This window comes from Akebia trifoliata, chromosome 11 (genome assembly GCF_017979445.1).
Source record: "Akebia trifoliata isolate Shusen 1 chromosome 11, ASM1797944v1, whole genome shotgun sequence".
In the NCBI taxonomy this organism is placed as follows: Eukaryota; Viridiplantae; Streptophyta; class Magnoliopsida; order Ranunculales; family Lardizabalaceae; genus Akebia; species Akebia trifoliata.
The window spans coordinates 28145385-28167067 of NC_141385.1; the positions used below are offsets into that span (position 1 = coordinate 28145385).

General features: G+C 37.4%; 1 protein-coding gene across 2 annotated transcripts in view; it reads left to right on the forward strand.

Annotated features, from left to right (window-relative positions):
- The first annotated feature begins 356 nt into the window (after positions 1 to 356).
- TPP2 (tripeptidyl peptidase ii) overlaps positions 357 to 21683 on the forward strand; it is a 71990-nt gene continuing 50663 nt past the window's right edge. Inside the window, exons 1-7 of one of the 2 annotated variants that reach the window (XM_086457357.1) lie at positions 358 to 811; positions 4907 to 4985; positions 5090 to 5163; positions 6139 to 6248; positions 6326 to 6406; positions 7025 to 7111; positions 7201 to 7337. In XM_086457357.1, the coding sequence (XP_086313483.1) occupies positions 457 to 811; positions 4907 to 4985; positions 5090 to 5163; positions 6139 to 6248; positions 6326 to 6406; positions 7025 to 7111; positions 7201 to 7337 (923 nt within the window). In that variant the 5' untranslated portion in view covers positions 358 to 456. Of the gene's footprint in view, positions 812 to 4906; positions 4986 to 5089; positions 5164 to 6138; positions 6249 to 6325; positions 6407 to 7024; positions 7112 to 7200; positions 7338 to 21683 lie in introns of both variants that reach the window. The other variant, XM_086457358.1, reaches the window with a different exon arrangement.

Consider the following 21683-nt stretch of genomic DNA (forward strand, 5'->3'; position numbering starts at 1 on the left):
TTTACCATGGATGACGAGGAACATGAAAACTTTTCAGAAGAAAAATCAATAGTTTTTTACATAAAGATTGAAGATGGGGGTATTTAGGTCATTTTATTAGTTCATAATAGAGAACGAAAGTTAAACGGCATGTATGGATTTTAAAACATAAGGTATTTCAAATATAAAAAAAAAAAAAAGAACAAGAAAATACTTGGAATAAAGTGAACCATCCAATAACCTCTTCCGGCATCCACTAACTAAACGTCCCTTCCTGCTGTTAAACCTCTTCATATACAAAACCTCGATTTATAGAATACCATTTTTCCGACAAAATTATTTATTTATTTATTTATTTTCCAACCAAAAAAGAGAAAAAAGAAAAATTGTACCTAAATAAAGAGGTTAAATGAATATTAAAAGTTGTATGTTTGGAAAGATTCGATTCGCCGTTACCTAATAAAGAGGTTAAATAAAATGATAGCAGCATTATTAAAAGTTGTATTATGTTCGGATAGATTCCATTCGCCATTGTTTTCTACGCCATTTCTTAGTCCTCCTGTTATACCCCTCTTTAACAAGTCTAGAAAGAGAAGAAAAAAGCAAACAAATTTTAGAGAGTTTTGTGAAATTAGGGTAATGCCTTTCTCCTTATCTTCTTCTTCTTCTGCTGCTGCTCCTACTGAAGAAAATGGTGCCGCACTTGGCTCCTTTAAACTAAACGAATCTACTTTCTTAGCTTCTCTGATGCCGAAGAAGGAAATTGGAGCCGATCGATTCATCGAAGCTCACCCTCACTATGATGGGCGTGGTGTCATCATTGCCATCTTTGGTAATCTTTTTTTATTTTTCTTCCAAGATTTATTACTACTCTTTTCATTGTTTGATGATTTTGGATTGCAATAAGTTAATTTCATATATCTCTTTACCACCACGGACACTCCCTACATTTTCAATGATGCAGTAACATCTTCACGCATCAGAAGGTCTCGGAGGCCCAGAGAGACAGAGAGAGAGACCTACTTAGATTAGATCACCAAAAAAAAGATTGACAAAGATCTCAATCTGACCTCCAAATTAACCGATTCAAGATGATTAGTCTTCAGATCCAAAATAATTCTTAAAGATAAAAAGCAATTTAAATGAAGATGCTTGACCCAACAAATTCCTATTAAAAAGGGAAACAACATACATACCACTCTTATATTAAAGGAAAACAGTTTCTTTCTTTCTTCCTTTCTTAAAGACCCCTTTAAACTACCCTAAGTAAAACCTCCTTGTTTAAGCAACTACCCACATACAAAAGTTACACACCAATCCCTTCCCACTACCATGCATCATATGCAACATAACTATTCTTCTCCTATCTTTAAATATAGGCATATATCACATGTTCCTGGCTATAATGATAAGGGAATTTAATTGGCCTTTCTTATCAGTCACGGTTTTTGGGATAAGTGGTTAGTTGGTCCCTGCATTATTAGGTTGCCACTTTGTAGTGCTGTTGCGGCTTTTAGCCTTTTACTTTGGTACCCTTCGCTATGGCCCTCAAGTAGTCTGTTTTTTTTGATAATTCAGGGGGAAAGCAATACAAAGGGGTGGTCAAGATAACCAACCAAGAAAAACAGCGAAAAAAGGAAACAATCGGAAGCTATAGAAAACTAAGAGTCTGATACGTTACAAACAAATTCCCAACAAACTAAGAAATCTTTAAAGAATATCCCTTTAAACTCTTTGAAGATCTTGCACAAGAAGAATATTAAATCCAAAATCTCCATAAAAATCTTTTGAATCGAACTCGATTTTCCTTCAAAAGTTCTTATGTTTCTCGCCTTCCAAATGCCCCATGAAATTGCGAAAGGAGGTGAGACTCTACATCTATCTCTTTGACAAGTGAAAACTAGCTCCCAATTGAATCCATTCAACCATCACACCTCTCAAGGTTCCTTGAAGACAACATTCCACGCCGAAATGAGCTAGAAACATAACCCACACCTCCTCAGCAACTTCACAATCGACTAAAAAGTGATTCAATATCTCCTCATCACACATGCACATACAACAGACATTCGTTCTGCAAAAACCCATCTTCCTCAACTAATCAAGAGTAAGAATCTTTCCTTGGATTGCTGTCCACATAAAGAAGGCCACCTTCGAAGGCACCCTTGGTCCCCACATTGCGGTATGAGGGAGAGTAGGCCCCCCTCTCTTAATTAAATCGTTGTAAAAGTCTTTAACAAAAAAAGTACCTTTACTATTAGTGCTCCAACATCTCAAGTCCTCCCCATTAAAAACTCTTGGAATATTGTCTAGACTTCCTAATAACTCCGTGATTTCCGACACTACCCAATCATTTAACCTTCATCTAAAACCCAAGTCCCACCTTGTGCTCCCGACATTCACCTTCATGAAACTAGGAATTAAGGAACTCTTCTTGTTTGATAAAGCAAACGTCGTCAGGAATCTATCTTTTAAGGGACCCTCCCTACACCACGAGTCTTCCCAGAACCTAACCTTATCTCTCTTTCCCACCTTAAATTTTATTCTCCTTTTAAATTGTGGTAGAATTTTGTGAATGCCTTTCCAAACACTATACCCGTATGTGTTCTTCGCCAATCCTCTTTCCCAACCAAATAATTTCTCCCCATACTTAGCTACAATAACCTCTCTCCATAAACTTTCCCTTTCCACCCCAAATCTCCATGGCCATTTTCCTATTAAAGTCCCAGTCAAATATGCTAAATTCTTAAAATCCAACTCTTCCAAGCTCTTAATCGTACAAACATTTTTCCAACTTACTTAAATGAAGTATATTTTTTCCACCTTTGCCATGCCACAAGAAATCTCTAAATAACTTGTCTAGTTTCAATTCCACAATTCTAGGGACCGAGTAAAGGGAGAAGAAATAGATCGGGATGCTATAAAGCACACTTTTGATTAAATTAAACTTCCTTCCCTTAGACAAATAATTAGCTTGCCAAGAACCTAATCTTCTAGAAACCTTCTCAATCATCGGCTCCCATACACTTTTTGCAGTTGTAAGGGGCCCAGAAGGGGAGACCCAGATATGAAGAAGGAAGATTGTCTACTTGACAACCCAAATAGGCCACTATAACATCCACATCTACGACTTGCCCCACGGGAAAAAGTCTAGTCTTTCGAAGGTTCATTGGAAGATTGGTCACAGTTTCAAAGCAACACAACACACCTTCGATGAATCTGATTTGATTTATATCCACATCCAAGAAGACCAAGATGTCATCTTCGAACTGTAATTGAGTTACTAACGGACCCCTGCTGCTTGGGTGAAAATCACCCAAATCCCCATTCTCCACTGCTCTTCCTATCATCTTTCCCAAGGCTTCTACAACCACTAAGGATAAAAATGGGGAAAGAGGATCTCCTTGGTGAAGGCCCCTAGAGCTTTTGAAAAAACCCTCTGGAGAACCATTAACAAGAATAGAAAAGGAAGCCGAAGAGTCACACAACATAATCCAATAGATCCACTAGAACCTAAACCCCATACGTCTTAGAATGTACTTTAAGCAATTCCAACTAACGTGATCATAGGTTTTCTCCAAATCTACTTTGCAAACAACACTTGGAGAACGAGCTTTTATTCTCAAATCAAGACATTGGTTAGCAACGAATCCCATCTAGAATTTGTCTACAACACACAAAGGCTCCTTGGCTCCTTACCTTACCTGTTTGGAACATGGATTTGAATTGACCTTTATTAGTTCAATTGTGTTGTAACTTGTGCTGCAATCATGAGCATGCATGTTGAGTTCCACCTCAACCATCAATGAGCAAAGGGGCAGAAAAAATGAAAAAGAAGATGAAGAACTATCCCGTGCATGAAACAAATCCTATACAACCAAGAAATATGACAATAGCAATTAGCCAACTTCACCAACCAAAACTAGTGTACACAATGTTAGATTCAAATAGGAACTGCATTACTAGACATTTGAATATAAAGTTAAATGTGGATGGTAATACTGGTTTAGGTAGGATCTATCCAATAGTCAATAAACTATGTGGCGAGTCCCGTTCTATTGAAATCCAACTTTCTTTGGGGTTTCCCTTCTTATTTTGGGATTCAATCTCTGGTTTCCTCTATATAAAAAAAGGGTTTGGGACAAGTCGTAAGCATCCCAATATAATACCAAAGTAGTCAAAGGAAATTCTGGGGGAAGCCCTAGGAGCTCCAAGATATTGGAGGGAAATCCTAGGTACTGTAGGTTATCTCCAGAGATTAGAAAGGGCTTCAATTGAAGGTATTTGGTTGATTGAAGGGGATTTGATGGCTACGGAAATTAATCTCTCTTGTAATTCGCTCAATTTGCATATTGCACATGTTTTTGATAATCAACACCTGTGGGCGAAGCCCTTAGCGGTGAACCATGTAACTTTCTGTGCGCGTGTGTCTGGTTTTCTTTATTTCTCATTATTATCTTACTATTATTGCTTGGATTCCTGTATTATTCCGTTGTGTTCAAATTCAACTAGGTATAGGATTGTGGGTGATGCAAGTCTTGCTTTTGAAATATAATCCTTGCAAATTGAAAGATTAATGATTCTCTATGTTATTGTATTCAAGGAAACCACGACAGACCTTTGGTTTGATCCATCACAGCCTTTAAGTTGCTCAAGAAAAATATATATGTGTTTTATTTTTGACTTTTTTATTATCCTAAATTGTCTTGTGGACATTATTTATTTATTTCATAACTGCACGGGCTTGGATAAGTTGATACTGTGTCATTATTGAGAAGTTGGAGTATTTGGATGTGGGGTTCTCATGTTGGAAGCTTAGATTTTTTTATTTAACTTGTTTTCTAATTTCCACAGGTCGATCTACTAATATGCTTATGTAATGAATCGTTTTAAGAACTTTTTTTTAATTATCTCCGCTTGCTTTCAGATACTGGGATAGATCCAGCCGCTGCTGGATTAGAAGTTACATCAGATGGCAAGCCAAAAGTCCTTGATGTCCTTGATTGGTATATTTGAACGTCTTCAATTACATGTAGAATTTTGTTGGCTTTGAATTTGCTGTCTTAGTATTCCAAGAAGTTTTTTAACTGGCAATTTTTTTTCCCCGCAGTACAGGGAGTGGTGACATTGATACCTCAAAAGTGGTGAGCGCTGATGCAGATGGTTATATTCATGGAGCTTCAGGTACATAATAAGACCTGTATTTTTATCACAGAAATGATGAGAATACCTAGTAGTCGAAAGCCCTAATCGTGCTCTGCTAACAGATCACTTTCACATTATAGATTTCCATTTTTCTTTGTGTTTAATATGGATTTTCTTAAGGGCGCTTGACTTAGCTTTGAATTGCTATTAAATTTATCTTTTTTTTTCTTTTTTTTTTTGATAAGTTAAAATTTTATTAGAAAAAAGGGGACGAGAAGGCCCCTAAGATACAAAACAAAAACAACTAAGAAGCATCTAAAGTACAAATAGAATCCCAACGAACTAGAAATCCTCGATGAAAGTTCCCTTGAATGCTTTGAAGGTTTTTCCCCAAAAAACCAATAACCCCAAGATTTCTAAAATAAGGTCCAGCAGATTGCTCTCTTTATCCTCAAAGATTCGTCTATTCCGCTCCTTTCAAATTCCTCAAGAAATAGCAAACGGGAGTAGATTCCAAAGGATCTACTTTGCAACTCTAATGTGTGAGCCCCAACATAACCATGAAGCAAGAAGATCCTTGAATGTGCAAAGGAAGCAACCAGCCAACCCAAAGAGACCAAGGAAGTGCGACCATACCTGGCGAGTACGAGCACAATGCAATAACAAATGGTCCATTGTCTCACCATCATTGAGGCACGATAAGCAACAATTTGGCGTATGGAATCTTCTTTTAATCAATTGATCCAGCGTAGTAATTCTACCCAACGCTTCAAAAAGGAAAAATAAAATTAGAAGTTAGTCACCAAGAGTTACCTCCAAGGCTTCAACAATTATGTGTTCATTATTTTGTGTTAACATCAAATTTTTTTTTTTCTGATAGATTTATGTTTCTATGTTCCGTGTTTTTGCCTGCTCGATAATTTTGGCCTATATCATCCCTGTCTGAATAATTGAGAACAGAATATTCTATTTGTTTTTTTTTTAAATGTGTTTTAATGTCTTAATTTAATATAGGAGCGCGACTGCTTGTAAATCCCTCTTGGAAAAATCCTTCTGGGAAGTGGCATGTTGGTTATAAATTGGTTTATGAGCTTTTCACAGACACTTTGACTTCCCGTTTGAAGGTAAACATTTCACTTTGAAACTATTGGATATTCTTTATGCCCTGTGCATTTGAGGTCTTATGAACATGTTTTGACAGAAAGAAAGGAAGAAAAATTGGGATGAGAAAAATCAGGAAGCAATTGCTGAAGCTGTAAAGAATCTGGATGAATTTGACCAGGTTGTTAAGAATGTTGCTATTTTATCGATAAAAAAAAAGAATGTTGCTATGTTACGTAGGTTATACTCCTCTTTTGAGCTTGAAAGCATGGATGTCTTGTTTCCATTGTATTGCATGTCGTCTTGTGAATGTAAATGTAACTTATGATGAAAAAGTACAATTTGTGATGTCTTATACATCTTAGTCTTGGATGCATTCTGTAGTAGAGATGGTTAGTGAGATCCTTTATTTGGCAGTCTACTCAACACCATTTGGTTTCCTGGCCTTGCTTTAAACAAAATTTTAAAGGTTGACCACTATGTCATCAAGCGCAAGAGAATCATAATCCAATTTTGTTCAATGTGTAAATCTAGCGGGGAAACGGTAGATCATCTTTTGCTTCATTGTAATGTTTGGAGTACTTTCTTTGCTCACTTTGGGATTAATTGAATTTTGCCTAAAACTGTGATTTCTACTGTCCTATCAATTATATTCTTCTTTTTTGCTATTTTTGGGGATATGGAAGGAAATAAATATTGATGAGGAGGTGGCCATATGTATGCTTAACATGAAATTGTTAACATTTAAGTGGTCTAAGTTTTTTCCATACATAATTTTTCACATATTGCCTTTTTCCAGAAACACATTAAAGTGGAGGATATGAACTTGAAAAAGACCCGTGAAGACCTTCAAAATAGGGTTGATTTTCTTCAAAAACAAGCAGACGTGAGTTACCATTTTGTTGGATATATAATTCAAAACTGTCCCCTTGAATGTGTGCCGGTCTTAGAAGTATTCTTCTTTATCTGTTTCAGAGCTATGATGATAGGGGACCTGTTATAGATGCTGTAGTGTGGAATGATGGTGAGGTATGGAGGGTTGCTCTTGACACACAGAATCTTGACTCAGAGCATGGGAAACTGGCTGACTTCATTCCCTTGACAAATTTTAGGTATGTGTGATCTAAAACTGATTGCTTTATGAGGTTGAAGAACTTCACTCCCTGTTGTAATAACGTTCGGAGACTGTAGAATATCATGTCAATTAAGAAATATAGATTTCTCATTTGAGTGGTTATGCTGCCCAGTAGTAGTAGATAACCACTCTTTTCAAAGGTTTTGCATCTCATGTTCATTTTAATTGCCTTGCCGGGGTTAGGTTTGCTAGACCAATTTTAATGATGTGCACTATAAATTCTCTCTCTTAAGTATTAATGTTAATGTTTTAATTAAAAATTATTATAGTACCATTTATGACGATTTATATTTGTTTTCAAATTTCCCAATTTAATTATTTTCTTCTTTTATTCATCAATATCCATGTAGTATTTCTTTGTATTAGTTGAACAACATGTGCATTGCATATGTTATATGTATGCGGGTGAGTGCTGTGTGTGTGTGTTTATTGAAACGAGGCCCTTGATAACAAGACTACGAGATGGAAGGACTCCGTGTAGCAGAAATTCTATAGCGGATCAGACCTAAGTATAAGATGAGAAAGCAATCCAGATCATGAAAAATGCCTCTGGTTTCATTAAGAAAGGGATGAGATAGGACGAAAAAAGAAGAATGAATATTGACCATCCCTGTTTTCTATATTGAGTGGGAGAAATTAGAGGAGAGGCATATATATTTGGGAAATATCCATCCATAGAGTTGCAGATTCATCAATGATAGAATCATTGAGGATTGTGTCTGCGTGCATGTGACATGACACATTTGAGAAGCTGAAAATGCAGACACATACACACATTTAATATCTATTATTTTAACTTTATTTAACTCATCAGTTCTTTTTGTTTTTTCCTTTTTTTTGTAGGGAAAGAAATTTATGAAGACTAAAGAACACCATAACTTAATTGTTGTAGATTTCTAATATCAAATCATGGTTGTGTTTGGCATAGGGGTGGTTCCGGTTCGGTTCCTAAGCAACCTAGAACCATGAACCATTTATTTTATCGGTTCCGGTTTTAAATTATTTGGAACCGTAACTGGAACCAATAAAACCACGGTTACCCTTCGGTTCCGATTCTATCCACATGACTCTAATTGGAAAATTCGTTTATTGATTTAAGAATTCATATAAAATCTCCTCGAAGAATATGAGATGCAAATTTTCAAGTATGCTCACTAGTGGTCCTGAATACACATTTTGATTGTAATATTGCTAATAAAAACATGGTTACTAATTATCTTTTTATTTTCATTGAGTTTGATTTGGCATGCAAGAAAAATATAAAATATTTCTATTGCGCCCATGAATATATGAACAATCAACAAATTGATCTCCCATGGATTGTAATATAGAATTATTTGATTGTAATATAGAATACAAACTAGTGTTGAATAGCAATCTTGTCGACATTCAATCACAAGGATTTGCATGTGTTTTCTTTCTATTCTATCTGGCAGAGGATATAATTTCTCTTACTATGACAAGCTTCTAAGGAATTTTTTAGCATACATATTGCCACTACAATGCTCAACAACACCATGCAATGGACAAATCAAACACACACACATACAAAAAAACCCTTTAATTTTTCTAATAATAAACTCTATCTTTCCTAAAGAAATTCATTCAGATTCAGATTATGTGAGAATCAGCTATGTTTCTAATCAACCAACAAGAAAATTACCCTTTAAAGTAATCAAAAGTTCCCAAAATTAGCTCCTAAACTCCCAAAAAGAAAAAAGATCAAACCCTAAGCAATCCTTTTTTCATTTCAAACACATACATGCTCATGAACAAACATCAGCAAAATTATATAATAAAAAAACCTTAGAGTGCAACAACTCACAAGATTCAGATCCACAAAAAATAGATCCAACAAAATAATACCCTGTTTCTACACAAATTAAACAGAAATAAATTGATATATATATATATTTTTTTTGGAGCATTGTTAACACACATCTTGGGGTGGCTAGCAAAAGTTGGTAAGGCTTTCTTATTTTATGACAACTCGGGAAACAACTTTATGATATATAATACCATTTACTCATTGATTTAATTGGGAGTCCAACAAATCAAAAAAATATGTTAACAAATTGTGTTCCATCTAAGAAAAAGAAAGGACACAAACTGAAAAAATAGTGGAAAACAAGAAAAATGTCAAATTCCTGTATATAACTTGAAACTAAGTAAAAAAAAAAAAATCTTGGTAACCACAAAAATAGTGATCTTCTCCCCTTCAACAATTAAACCTGTAAACAAATAACAAAGGATCAAGGAAAAGTCAGATTCCAATCAAGGCTTTTGGGTTCATATAATTAAAAATTAAGAAAATTAATATTAAAAAAAAAAATTATAAAAACCTATACTTGATATTTTATAGATTTAGTGTTGTAGTTTCATTCTCATCATCAGGATCTTCTTGAACAATGGGACCACAATCCTCATTTAGATGAACTTCATCAATAGCCTTGAGCACAATTTCAAGTGCATAGTTGTCTTTAACAACTCCTTCATCTAACACAAAATAACATATAGAAAAAATCATAATTTATAAGTAATTTAATAGTGTAGCAAATTGATGTGGGAAGATTGGTGGTGTGGGAACGGACCTTTTAAGGACTCCTTTCCGGACCTTTTTGAATTGTCACTAAAAAAAATAAAGTTATTTCTTACTTTAAACGTATGGATAATGGGGTGATTAATTGGGATTTCGGTTTCAGAATAACTTTTAATGATAGGGAGGTGGATACTCTTGGGAGATTAATTCTTTTGGTGGAGAGCAGTATCATGGAGACTTTCTCGGAAGATCAGAGATTGTGGGGAGGTACTAGGGATAGGAAGTTTACGGTTAAATCCTTGTATGACAGAATTGCTTCAAGTAGTGCAATGACCTTCCCCCACTCTTTTGTGTGGGGTGGGAAGATTCCTCTTAAGATTTTGACTTTTTTTTGATTGGCAATTTTAGGGGGACTCGCAACAATGGACCAGTTAATCAGAAGAGGTTTTCTTTCGCCGAATTAGTGTTATACGTGCAAGTCTTAGGCGGAAACAACGGATCACTTACTTATTCATTGCCGGGTGGCTCATTATATTTGGTCTCATTTCTTATCTTTGTTTAGCTTAGTGGGTTGCTTTCCCAGATCAGTTAAGTCAGCTCTAGATCTTAGGCTGGGGTGGGGAGGTTCTTTCTCGTCTTCAAAACGGATTCTTTGGTTTTTGGTTCCGTTCGCAATTTGTTGGGGTATTTAGAAGGAGCGTAATCGTCGCATTTTTGAGGGGAAAGAGTCTACGCTGGAAGGATTAGTGCTTTCTATTTTGGAATTCATGTTCTGTTGGAGTAAACTTTATGAGGAATTTAAGGAGGTTTTCTTTGAAGATTTCGTTGTGAGATGGGATAGGGTTTGCTATCTATCGAGAGAGTAACTTGTGTTTGTTTTCGTTTGTTGTTTGCTTTTCTTTTGCTTTGTTTCTTTTTGTTTTGGTTTGATCCCCTCGACCCCCCTTGTTTTCTTATTTCAATAAATTTATCTTTATCGATCAAGAAAAAAAAAAAATTAACAAATAAATTAAAATTTTACCTTCTTAGCTTTTTCTAATCCAATCTTGCGCACATATCAATGCTTCAACAGTCTTTGAATGCAAAGTAGATCAATATCGGTCAATTACTCTCCCACCAGTACTAAAGGTTGATTCTGAAGTAATGGTTGATGCAGGAATCACTAAGATATCATATGCCATTTTTCCCATAATAGGAAATTTATGTGCATTATACTTTCACCAACCTAAGATGTCAACTGTTTCATCATCCAAACATTTTCTTTCTTTTTTTTATTGGGTACGTAGTTTCTTCCAAATAAGATTCCAAATCTATCTTCACTTGAACATTTTTTGAACTCTCTTCAAAGGTATGTTTCAAAACTCCTTAATTTTGACGCAGTGGTATTACGTGAAGTCATGCTATTAATTTTATTAGTATCACCCAATGAGAAACTTCCACTAGTACTGCTATCAACACCTCCATTCCAAGGAAACATCTGATTTGACATAGATGAGTGAGCTACATATTTATTGTAAAGACTTTTCAATGTTTCATGAATTTCTGTTACTCTCACTGGATTTGTTTCCATACTTTCGAAAACATAAATAAAAGTTGGGAAAATTTCTGTTCTAATTTTATTGAAACAATCTGTATAATTATATACAGCTTCTAAGAATCAATCTAGGTGCTATTATAGGAAACTGAATCAATCTAGGAGCTATTCTAGGAAACTAACCCACTAAATTAGCCTAAACAAAATAGGAAACTAAATCATAGCCTAAGCAAGGAAATAAATAACACAAAATCAAGAAAGGTTCTGACTTGGATTCCTTGGTAATCCTCATCAACCCTTTCTAACACTCCCCCTCAAGCTGGTGAATGTATATCAATCATTCCCAGCTTGGATACATTTTTCTCAAACCCGACCCTAAGTAAAGGTTTTGTGAGGATATTTGCTTCCTGTGATTCAGATGGCACATAGGACAGATTGATTTTTCCACTTTCAATCTCGGATTTGATGAAATTTCTGTCGATGCGAACCTGTTTCATCCGATCATGTTGAATAGAGTTATGAACAATTGCTATTGCTGACTTACTGTCACTGTACAATTTTATTGGACCATCAATTTGAACATTTAAGTCTGACAATAGTCGTTCAAGCCAAATTAACTCACAAATCCCTTGTGCAATTGCTCTATATTCTACTTTTGCACTACTCCTTGACACAATAGTTTGCTTCTTACTTTGCCATGTAACAACATTCCCCCAAAGCTTTGTATAGTATCCAGTGGTTGACTTACTGTCCTCAATTGAATCAACCCAATTAGCATTTGCAAATCCTTCAACCGACCGTTATCACTCTTTCTGAATAATATACCCTTGCCAGGAGTTCCTTTCAAATATCTAAGAATCTGATCAACAACACTCTGATGTCTCTTGGTAGGAGCATGCATAAACTGACTAACAATGCTAACACTGTAGGTAATGTCAGGCCTAGTAGGTGATAGATAGATTAGTTTTCCCACGAGACGTTGATATCTCTCTTTGTTAGCTGGAGGATCATTCTTAGAAATCTTATGCTTCCAATTCTTCTCCAGAGGAGTACTAGCTGGACGACAACCAAGCTTCCCGGTTTCCTTCAATAGATCTAGGATGTATTTCCTTTGAGAAATGAAAATACCAGTTTTGCTTCTGACAATCTCCATTCCTAGGAAATATTGAAGTTTTCCAAGATCCTTAACCTTGAACTCAGTCTGTAATAGACCCTTAAGGTTTTCAATCTCATCATCTCCTGTGATCACCATATCATCAACATACACAATCAAGATTGATTTTCTTCCATCCTTTGACTGTTTTATGAATAGGGTGTGGTCTGCCTGCCCTTGTGTGTACCCAAAACTTTTCATAACCGTGCTGAATCGAGTGAACAATGCCCTAGGGGATTGTTTTAAACCATACAGAGACTTCTTTAGTTTACATACTGATCCCGATTTTTTTGTCTTCGAAGCCAGGAGGCAACTTCATGTAGACTTCTTCTTCAAGAGTTCCATTTAGGAAAGCATTTGAGACGTCCATTTGGTGCAATTCCCAATCTAAGTTGGCTACCATGGACAAGAGAACCTGTATAGAGTTCAATTTTGCAACTGGTGCAAAAGTTTCTTCGTAATCAAGTCCATATGTCTGCGTGTACCCTTGAGCAACCAAACGCGCCTTGTATCTCTCTATCTTCCCTTCCAAGCCTACCTTCATAGTAAAAATCCACTTACAACCCACTAACTTCTTCCTTTCAGGCATATTTACAACTTCCCACGTATCATTGTCATGTAGTGCCTTCATTTCTTCCAAAATTGCTGCTTTCCATTTTGAATCTCTCAAGGCATCACATATATTTGTTGGAATTGTTACTGTTAAATAAGTCTGTAGGGTTATTTTAGTCTTTTCACTTCTTTAGTTCTTTTATGTAATACTTACATAGCCTAATTAGGGCTAATTAATCAAATCACTATTTCCTTTTAATTCTAACTTGGTATCAGAGCTAGGTTCCATCGTCCCCTCTTCTCTCTGTCATCTCTTCCTTCTTGCTGTAACTTTTTTTTCCCTCCTTAAACCTATCATCAACAGCTCTCGACTTCAACAACTAGATCACCCCTACGGGGGTTGTTTGCTCCACACCTTAATCACATCATGTGATAGGGTTGTTTGAATCTCTACGGCAGTAGTGTAGTCACTATCAAAGGTAGCAGCAACAGCAAGGTTGTTGGTTGGGGTTAGTTTGGCCTGACGATGGCATCTTTGATCTCCACAAAGGCTGACGATGACAACAACTTGGCTGTTTGATGAAAACTAAGTCAGGCGACACAGTTTTGGATCTCCACAAGGGTTGGCGATCATAGAAAATGTCTGTTTGGAGCCTGCGATCACCCCTGTGTGACTGTTTTGGTTTGTAAACCGCAGCAGAGTTGCTGTTTTGGTCTGTCAATCACAGCAGAGTTGCTGTTTGGTTGAGTTTGGAGCCTGCGATCATCACAGGGTTATTTTTTGAGTCTGGAAATCACAGCAGAGTTGCTGTTTAGTGGTTTTTTGAGTCTGCGATCATCACAGTGTTGTTGGTTGGAGCTGAAAATCACAGAAAACGACTGGTTTAGTGCTTGCGATCACAGCAGTATTGCTGTTTGCGACTATACTCACAGCAGAGTTGCTATTTGACAGTTGTAACCACATCGAGTGGCTGATCGGGTCACCTACAGTAGTAATTGATCATCCTTCACGCCTCTTACGATCGTATATTGTCACCGGTGGGGTGCTACGATTAGTTTCCTGTTTGAATTTTCTTCAAACCAAAACATATCCACTCTCTAATGGCTTCCGAGGTGTCTTCTTCCTCAATCACTGGTAATAGTAATGGATCGGGTGGTTTTACCTCTAATTCGACTGACTTTCCCGGTATTCAAATTACCACCGTGAAATTAGATGGTCCTAATTATCTCCTTTGTGCACGATCAGTTGAAATGTTCATTGGTGGAAAAGGGAAAATCGGTTACCTCACTGGGACAGACAAACAACTTGCACAGACTGACAATTCTTACTCCCATTGGTTTGCTAATGATTCTATGGTCCGTTCTTGGTTGGTTACTTTTATTCAACCACACATTGCGGCTGGTTTTATGTTTTCCTCGACAGCAAAACAGATATGGGATTCCACAAAGAGTATTTACTCACAACGTCAGAATAATGTCAGGATCTTCAATTTGGAGCGTGAGATTTCTTGTCTTTCCCAAGGAGACTCTTTAGTTACCACTTATATCTCGCAGCTACGTGCTCGGTGGGAAGAATTGACTTTCTATTCCTCATCCTATGCTTGGAAGGACCCTCTTGATGAGACATTATATTCGTCAATTCTGGATAAGATTCGGGTTTTTCAGTTTCTAGAGGGTCTCCGGGACGAATTTGAGTATGCGCGAGTTCATTTATTGGGTATGGATCCTTTTCCGTTGCTACAGACTGCTTATTCATATGTCTTAGTGGATGAGAGTCGTCGTGCAGCTGTCCTACCTCATTCTTTAGGAGATCATTCTGCTATGCTTACTCGCATATCTTCTCCACAACCCCCCAGTGGGTCTATGCCTACCTGTCAACGACATAAGTGTGATTATTGTGGAAAGTTAGGTCATGTGAAGGCTCGATGTTATGCACTTCATGGTCATCCTAATCAGCAACGTAAATAGTTTCAACGATCTTCGGCTCATATAATTTCTCAGTCGACTACTGATTCAGCAACTATTTCAGTTACTACATCTTCATCAGACTCGGTATCTCTTTCCCAAGCTGAGCTTGACAAGTTCAGAAAATTTTTCAATCAGATAGAGACTTCATCTCAGCTGGTTTCTACCTTCGCTCACTCAGGTACCTTTGCATCTATAAACAGTGTTTCCATCACTTCCTCACCATGGATCATTGATTCTGGTGCCTCCCTTAACATGACCGGTATGTCCTCCCTATTTCAAACCTTTTTTGCTCTGGTCATCGAAAGGTTCGCCTGGCTGATGGTTCTTTGTCTTCCATAGCTGGTCAAGGTCTTTTACCTGTTACATCCTCTTTATCCTTAACTAACACACTACATGTTCCTCAACTTACTACTAACCTGGTATCCGTTAGTAGTCTTACCAAAACTTTGAATTGCAGTGTAACCTTTTATTCTTCTCATTGTGTCTTTCAGGATCTGGAGTCGAAGAGGACGATTGGCACTGGACGTGAAGTGAATGGATTGTATTTCCGGGATGTTCCCGGTTCCCCTAGCACCCATTCTGCTCTTCAGCTTAGTAGTTTTAGTTGTTAATCTAATAAGGTTCTTGTAATGCGTTGGCATTTACGCTTAGGCCATATTTCTTTTGGATATTTGAAACACATGTTCCCTAATTTATTTAATAATAACAATGTGTTTGATTTTTCTTGTGAAATTTGTCAATTAGCTAAACATGTGCGTTCTTCTTATCCTATTAGTATGAATCCTACTACACCTGCTATGTTTGACTTAATTCATTCTGATGTGTGGGGTCCTTCCCCTGCTACATCCACTCTTGGTTTTTGCTATTTTGTCTTGTTCATTGATGATCACAGTCGTACCACTTGGGTTTATCTTATGAAACACAAGAGTGAGATTTATGGGATCTTCAAGCAATTTCTTGCTATGGTTCAAACTCAATTTGGTCGTACCATCAAGACCTTCCGTTCTGATCATGGTACTGAGTATACCTATAGTGAGGTCCTGAAACTTTGTTTAGAGTCTGGCATTGAGCATCAAATGTCCAATGTTAAGACCCCTCAGCAGAACGGCTGATCAGAAAGAAAAAATCGTCATATTCTAGAGTTAGCCCGTGCCATTTCGATTGGCATGAACGTGCCCCAATCCTATTGGGCTGATGCAGTTCTTACTGCTGTTTACCTTATTAATCGGACCCCCTCCAGTGTTCTTCAGTTTGTCACACCCCTCTCTAAGCTCTCTTCAGATCGTCCCGTGTTTCCACTTCCTCCGCGTGTTTTTGGGTTTGTCTGTTTTGTTCAAATTCTTGACCAAAATCGTTTTAAACTTGACCCTAAGACCGTCAAATGTATCTTTCTGGGTTATTCCTCTACCTAGAAAGGATATCGTTGTTACCATCTTCCTTCTCGACGACGTTTCATTTATCGAGATGTTTCTTTTTTTGAGCATACTCATTATAATGGGTCCGTTGGCATTCAATCTGAGTGGTTTCCTCTAGGTTCACCTGATGTCTTTTTCCTTCTTTATTTCCCCTTCCCCTGCCTGTTCCTCCCTCTCCACCCCCTGTTAGTTCGTCCTCTCCTCCATTGCAGGTTTACTCTCGACGTTCACGTGATACTATCATTACTTCTATGTCCGACCAGCTTGCCTCCTTGCCTCCGGCTCCGCCTCTGTTTGTTCCCTGTGATGATCGTCCTATTGCCACTCGTAAGGGTAAGCGCACTTGTACTTATCCCATTTCAAATTATATATCTAACTCTGCCCTATCACCCTCCTATTAGAGTTTTCTTGCTTCTGTTTCCGCTGTTTCTCTTCCTACTACTGTTGCAGATGCTATTGCTTGCGCAGCTATGATTGATGAGTTGACTGCTCTTGAAAAGACTCAAACTTGGGAAATTGTGCCTCTTCCGCCTGGAAGGAGAGCTGTGGGTTGTCGTTGGCTATTCACGCTTAAGCATAATCCGGATGGTTTCATTGCTCATTATAAGGCCCGTCTGGTGGCCAAAGGTTATGCTCAGACTTATGGGATTGATTATCAGGAAACTTTTGCTCCGGTTGCCAAGATGACCACCATTCGCGTTCTCCTTTCTGTTGCTGTTATCGAGGATGGCCTTTTTTTCAGTTAGATGTCAAGAATGCTTTTCTTAATGGTGATCTTCAGGAAGAAGTCTATATGGTCCAACCTCCTGGGTTTCTTCCTTCTGCTTCTCCTGCACATGTTTGTCGTCTTCGCCGGTCATCTTCGCATTAAGGCATGGACAGATGCAGATTATGCTGGATCAGTGACTGATAGACTGTCTACTTCTGGGTATTGTACTAAAGTTGGTGGTAACTTGGTAACTTGGCGTAGTAAGAAGCAGGATGTGGTTTCTCGGTCGAGTGTTGAGTCAGAATACAGAGCTATGGCACTTGGAGTATGCGAGTTGTTATGGCTCAAAATCTTACTAGCTGATTTATGTCTTCCTGTGCCGGTCCCCTTCTTACTATATTGCGATAATAAATCAGCTATTAACATATCTGCAAATCCAGTTCAGCATGACAGAACGAAGCACATAGAAGTTGATTGTCATTTCATTAGAGAAAAGATAGTTTCTGGACAGATTTGTACTCCCTTTGTTCCTACCTCTCAACAACTTGTTGATGTTCTTACTAAAGGTGTTAGTAAAACCTCCTTTGAAGATGTCTTGTTCAAGTTGGGCATTATTGATATCCACGCAACAACTTGAGGGGAGTGTTAAATAATTCTGTAGGGTTATTTTAGTTTTTTCACTTTTTTAGTTCTCTTATGTAATACTTACATAGCCTAATTAGGGCTAATTAATCAAATCACTATTTCCTCTTAATTCTAACTGTTACATTATCAAGTTGAGATATGAATGCCCTATGAGTGTTAGATAAACGACAATATGACAAATGATTTGAAATTGGGTGTTGAGTACAAGATCTTACCTCTTTTTTTGATAGCAATGGGAACATCTAGATCATCTATTGTAACAGCTCCTCTCTGTGAATCTTGTGGTGGATCCGCCAAAGGTTTTGCTGACTGAGTTTGCTGAGTAACATGGGGCCTCCTTGAGTAAACAACTAGTTCACCCTGTTGTTGAATTGATTCTCCCCCTTGACTAATACCTGAGGTTATATTTTTTTGAAACTTATAAAAAAAATATATATATATATACCTGAGGTTATATCTTGTGAGGGTAATGGAGGAGACTCAGAGGATGATAACGTAGGCAATGATGGAGAGTGGGACAAAGACACAGGAAGTGAGATCGAAGGATCCCAATGATTGTCTTCATTTAAGTTCTCCCCCTGAGGACAATCGTGGGAATAAAATGATTGATTTTCTAGGAATGTGACGTCATAGGACACCTAGAATCTTTTTGTGATAGGATTGTAACATTTATACCCTTTTTTAGTGGGAGAATATCCTATGAATATACATTTGATGGCCTTTGGATCAAGTTTTCCCCGAGTAGGATTAGTGTTATGAACAAACACAGAACACCCAAATATTTTTGGTGGGAGCGAGTTGATTAAACGGATATGAGGGAATTCTTTTTGGGGACAACTAACTGGTGTACGGGATTTTAGGGGTTTTGATGGAAGTCTATTGATCAGATATGTAGCAGTTAATATGGAGTCACCCCAAAAATGATGTGGAACTGCACTAGCAAACATGAGTGATCGTGCTACTTCCAACAGATGGCGATTTTTTCTCTCTGCAACCCCATTCTGTTGCGGGGTTGATGTACACGAGCTTTGATGAAATATGCCATTCTCAATGAGGTAGTCTCCTAGAATTTGGGAGAAATACTCTCCTCCATTGTCTGTGCGGAGTATGTGAATGTTGCATTGAAACACATTCTTTATCATTTTATGGAACTGTTGAAACACATGCCCAGCATCAGATTTGTTTTTCAAAAGGAAGACCCAATAGACACGAGTATGGTCATCTATGAAGGTGATGAACCATCTCTTGCCTGTTAAATCTACAATCCGTGCTGCTCCCCAGATATCACTATGAACTATATGGAATGGTTTTGAAGATTTGTAATTGTGAACAGGATAATTTTTTCGGGACTGTTTCGCAAGAATACATGACTCACAATGGAACGAAGAGAGATCTTTTTAAAGAAAGAGTTTTGGATACAGATGTTTCATATATGGAAAACTAGGATGTCCTAAGCATTTATGCCATAAAATTACATCTGAATTTAACGAAGTAGATGCCGAAAGAGACATGTGGGTTTAACCTTGGAGAAGAATCAAAAAGATAGTAGAGACCACGTCGTTCTTCAGCATTGCCAATCATCTTCCCCGAAGACAGATCCTGAAAAACACAATGATCACAGAAAAATGTTACTTTACAATTTTGATATTTAGTTAACTTACTAACAGAAAGGAGATTGTATCTTAAACATGGAACATAAAGGACAGATTTCAAATAAAGTCCTTGGCAGAAAACATCTCCAACTCCAGCCACAAGTATTGTATTCTCATTTGCCACCGAGACTTTTATCTCACCATCACATTTTTTATAATTCAAGAAGGCTGTATGAAGCCCCGTCATATGATCTGATGCACCGGTGTCAACAATCCAGTCATTGAGATCATCTTTCTGTGATAGTAGAGATGAGGAGATATTTCCTCGTTGTGCAATTGTTGCTTTAGATGTAGATCCTGATACCTCAAAAATTTGTTGCTGGTGAAGAAGGGATCTCAAAATCTCCATTTGTTTCGGAGTAAAAGCTGCAGTGCTAGGGTTTTTTGTCCCAGCAGATTTTGCTACACAGGTTGGAGGGTTGTCTTTCATCTGATTTCGTGGCTTCCAATCCCGGGGTTTTCCATGAATGTCCCAGCAAGTCTCCTTCGTGTGATATGGCTTTTTGCAGTACTCACCATAAACGGTGTTCTTTTTTGCTTCTGAGGCTGAGATCAAGTAGATGCAAGTGCAGATCATTGAGATTGTTCCTCTGGGATTCCAAGGGATGAGTTCAGCATTACTTTTCTCCTGCTTTCTTCTTGTTGGACCTTAGAGAACACCGCACGGAGAGAAGGAAGGGGTTTCATTCCAAGAATACGACCTCGTACTTCATCCAAGTCTTTATTGAGTCCTTGGAGAAAATCAAATACTTGATCTTTCTCAAGGACCTGATTATACAATATTCCATCATCAGCACACTTTCATGGAATTGTGTAAAACAAATCCATTTCTTGCCAGAGATCAATCAGCCGATTGTATTACTCTGTTATCGACATTGATCCCTGCCTTATGTTTCGCAAAAGAGAACGAATTTCAAAACATTGAGACGTGTTTTCAAGATTTGAGTACATCTCCTGAACAGCCTTCCATATTTCGTGTGCAGTCTTGTAAAGCAGATAGGTGCATCCTATGCGAGTTTCCATGGAATTAATTAACCATGCCATGACAATGGAATTTTCAGCGTCCCATGTCTTGTAACTTGCATCACTGCTTGGTGGAGGAGGAATTTCACCAGTTAGGTAGCCCACTTTTCCTTTCCCTCGGATTACTAACAACACAGATTGAAACCATTCATGGAAGTTTGACCCGTTTAATTTGTGTTGAGTAATCTGTAGAGAATGGCTAACATCTGGAGAGGCATTAGAATACTTCTCTGTTGCTGTTTGTGGACAATTGCCTGACATGTTTGATGACGATGATCGATTTTTTTGCTTCGATCAGAAAAAAAAAACTAGAATTTTAGCCAGCAGGAACGCACAGCTCTGATACCATGAAAACATAAATAAAAGTTTGGAAAATTTCTGTTCTAATTTTATTGAAACAATCTGTACAATCATATACAATTTCTAAGAATCAATCTAGGAGCTATTATAGGAAACTGAATCAATCTAGGAGCTATTCTAGGAAACTGACCCACTAAATTAGCCTAAACAAAATAGGAAACTAAATTATAACCTAAGCAAGGAAATAAATAACACAAAATCAGGAAAGGTTCTGACTTGGATTCCTTGGTAATCCTCATCAGCCCTTTCTAACAACATTTGTGGAAAGTAAAACTCAATCGACTTATCTTTTGTTGAGGATCCAATATAGAAGCTATGGCGAAAACCAAATTAGTGATGTTCTAGTATTTGATAAATTTCTCTTTCATTCCTATTAGCATCGACACAATAAAATATTGCTCACTTGTGCTCTACTCAATAAACTGCAAATAAATACTATAAGCTAAATCGAAATATCGATTCACTGTTGCATATCTAGTTGTAGACAAAATTTGTGTAGCATTGTAAAAAACCTTCAAGCATTCAGCAACACGTCTCATATTATTCTATTCCGTTGCAAGAGGGCCACAATTGCAATCAGAATCTACTTCTGCAAAACGAAACAATGCATCTTTCAATTCTAATGTTACCTCAAGCATCATATATGTAGAATTCTATCTTGTTGATACATCTTAAACAAGTCTTGTGGGGGTGATCCTGACCTGAGCACATACATCTTCAAAATCTACTTTGTATTTGGTGTGAGTGTAATCTAATTGTAGCACATAATTTTT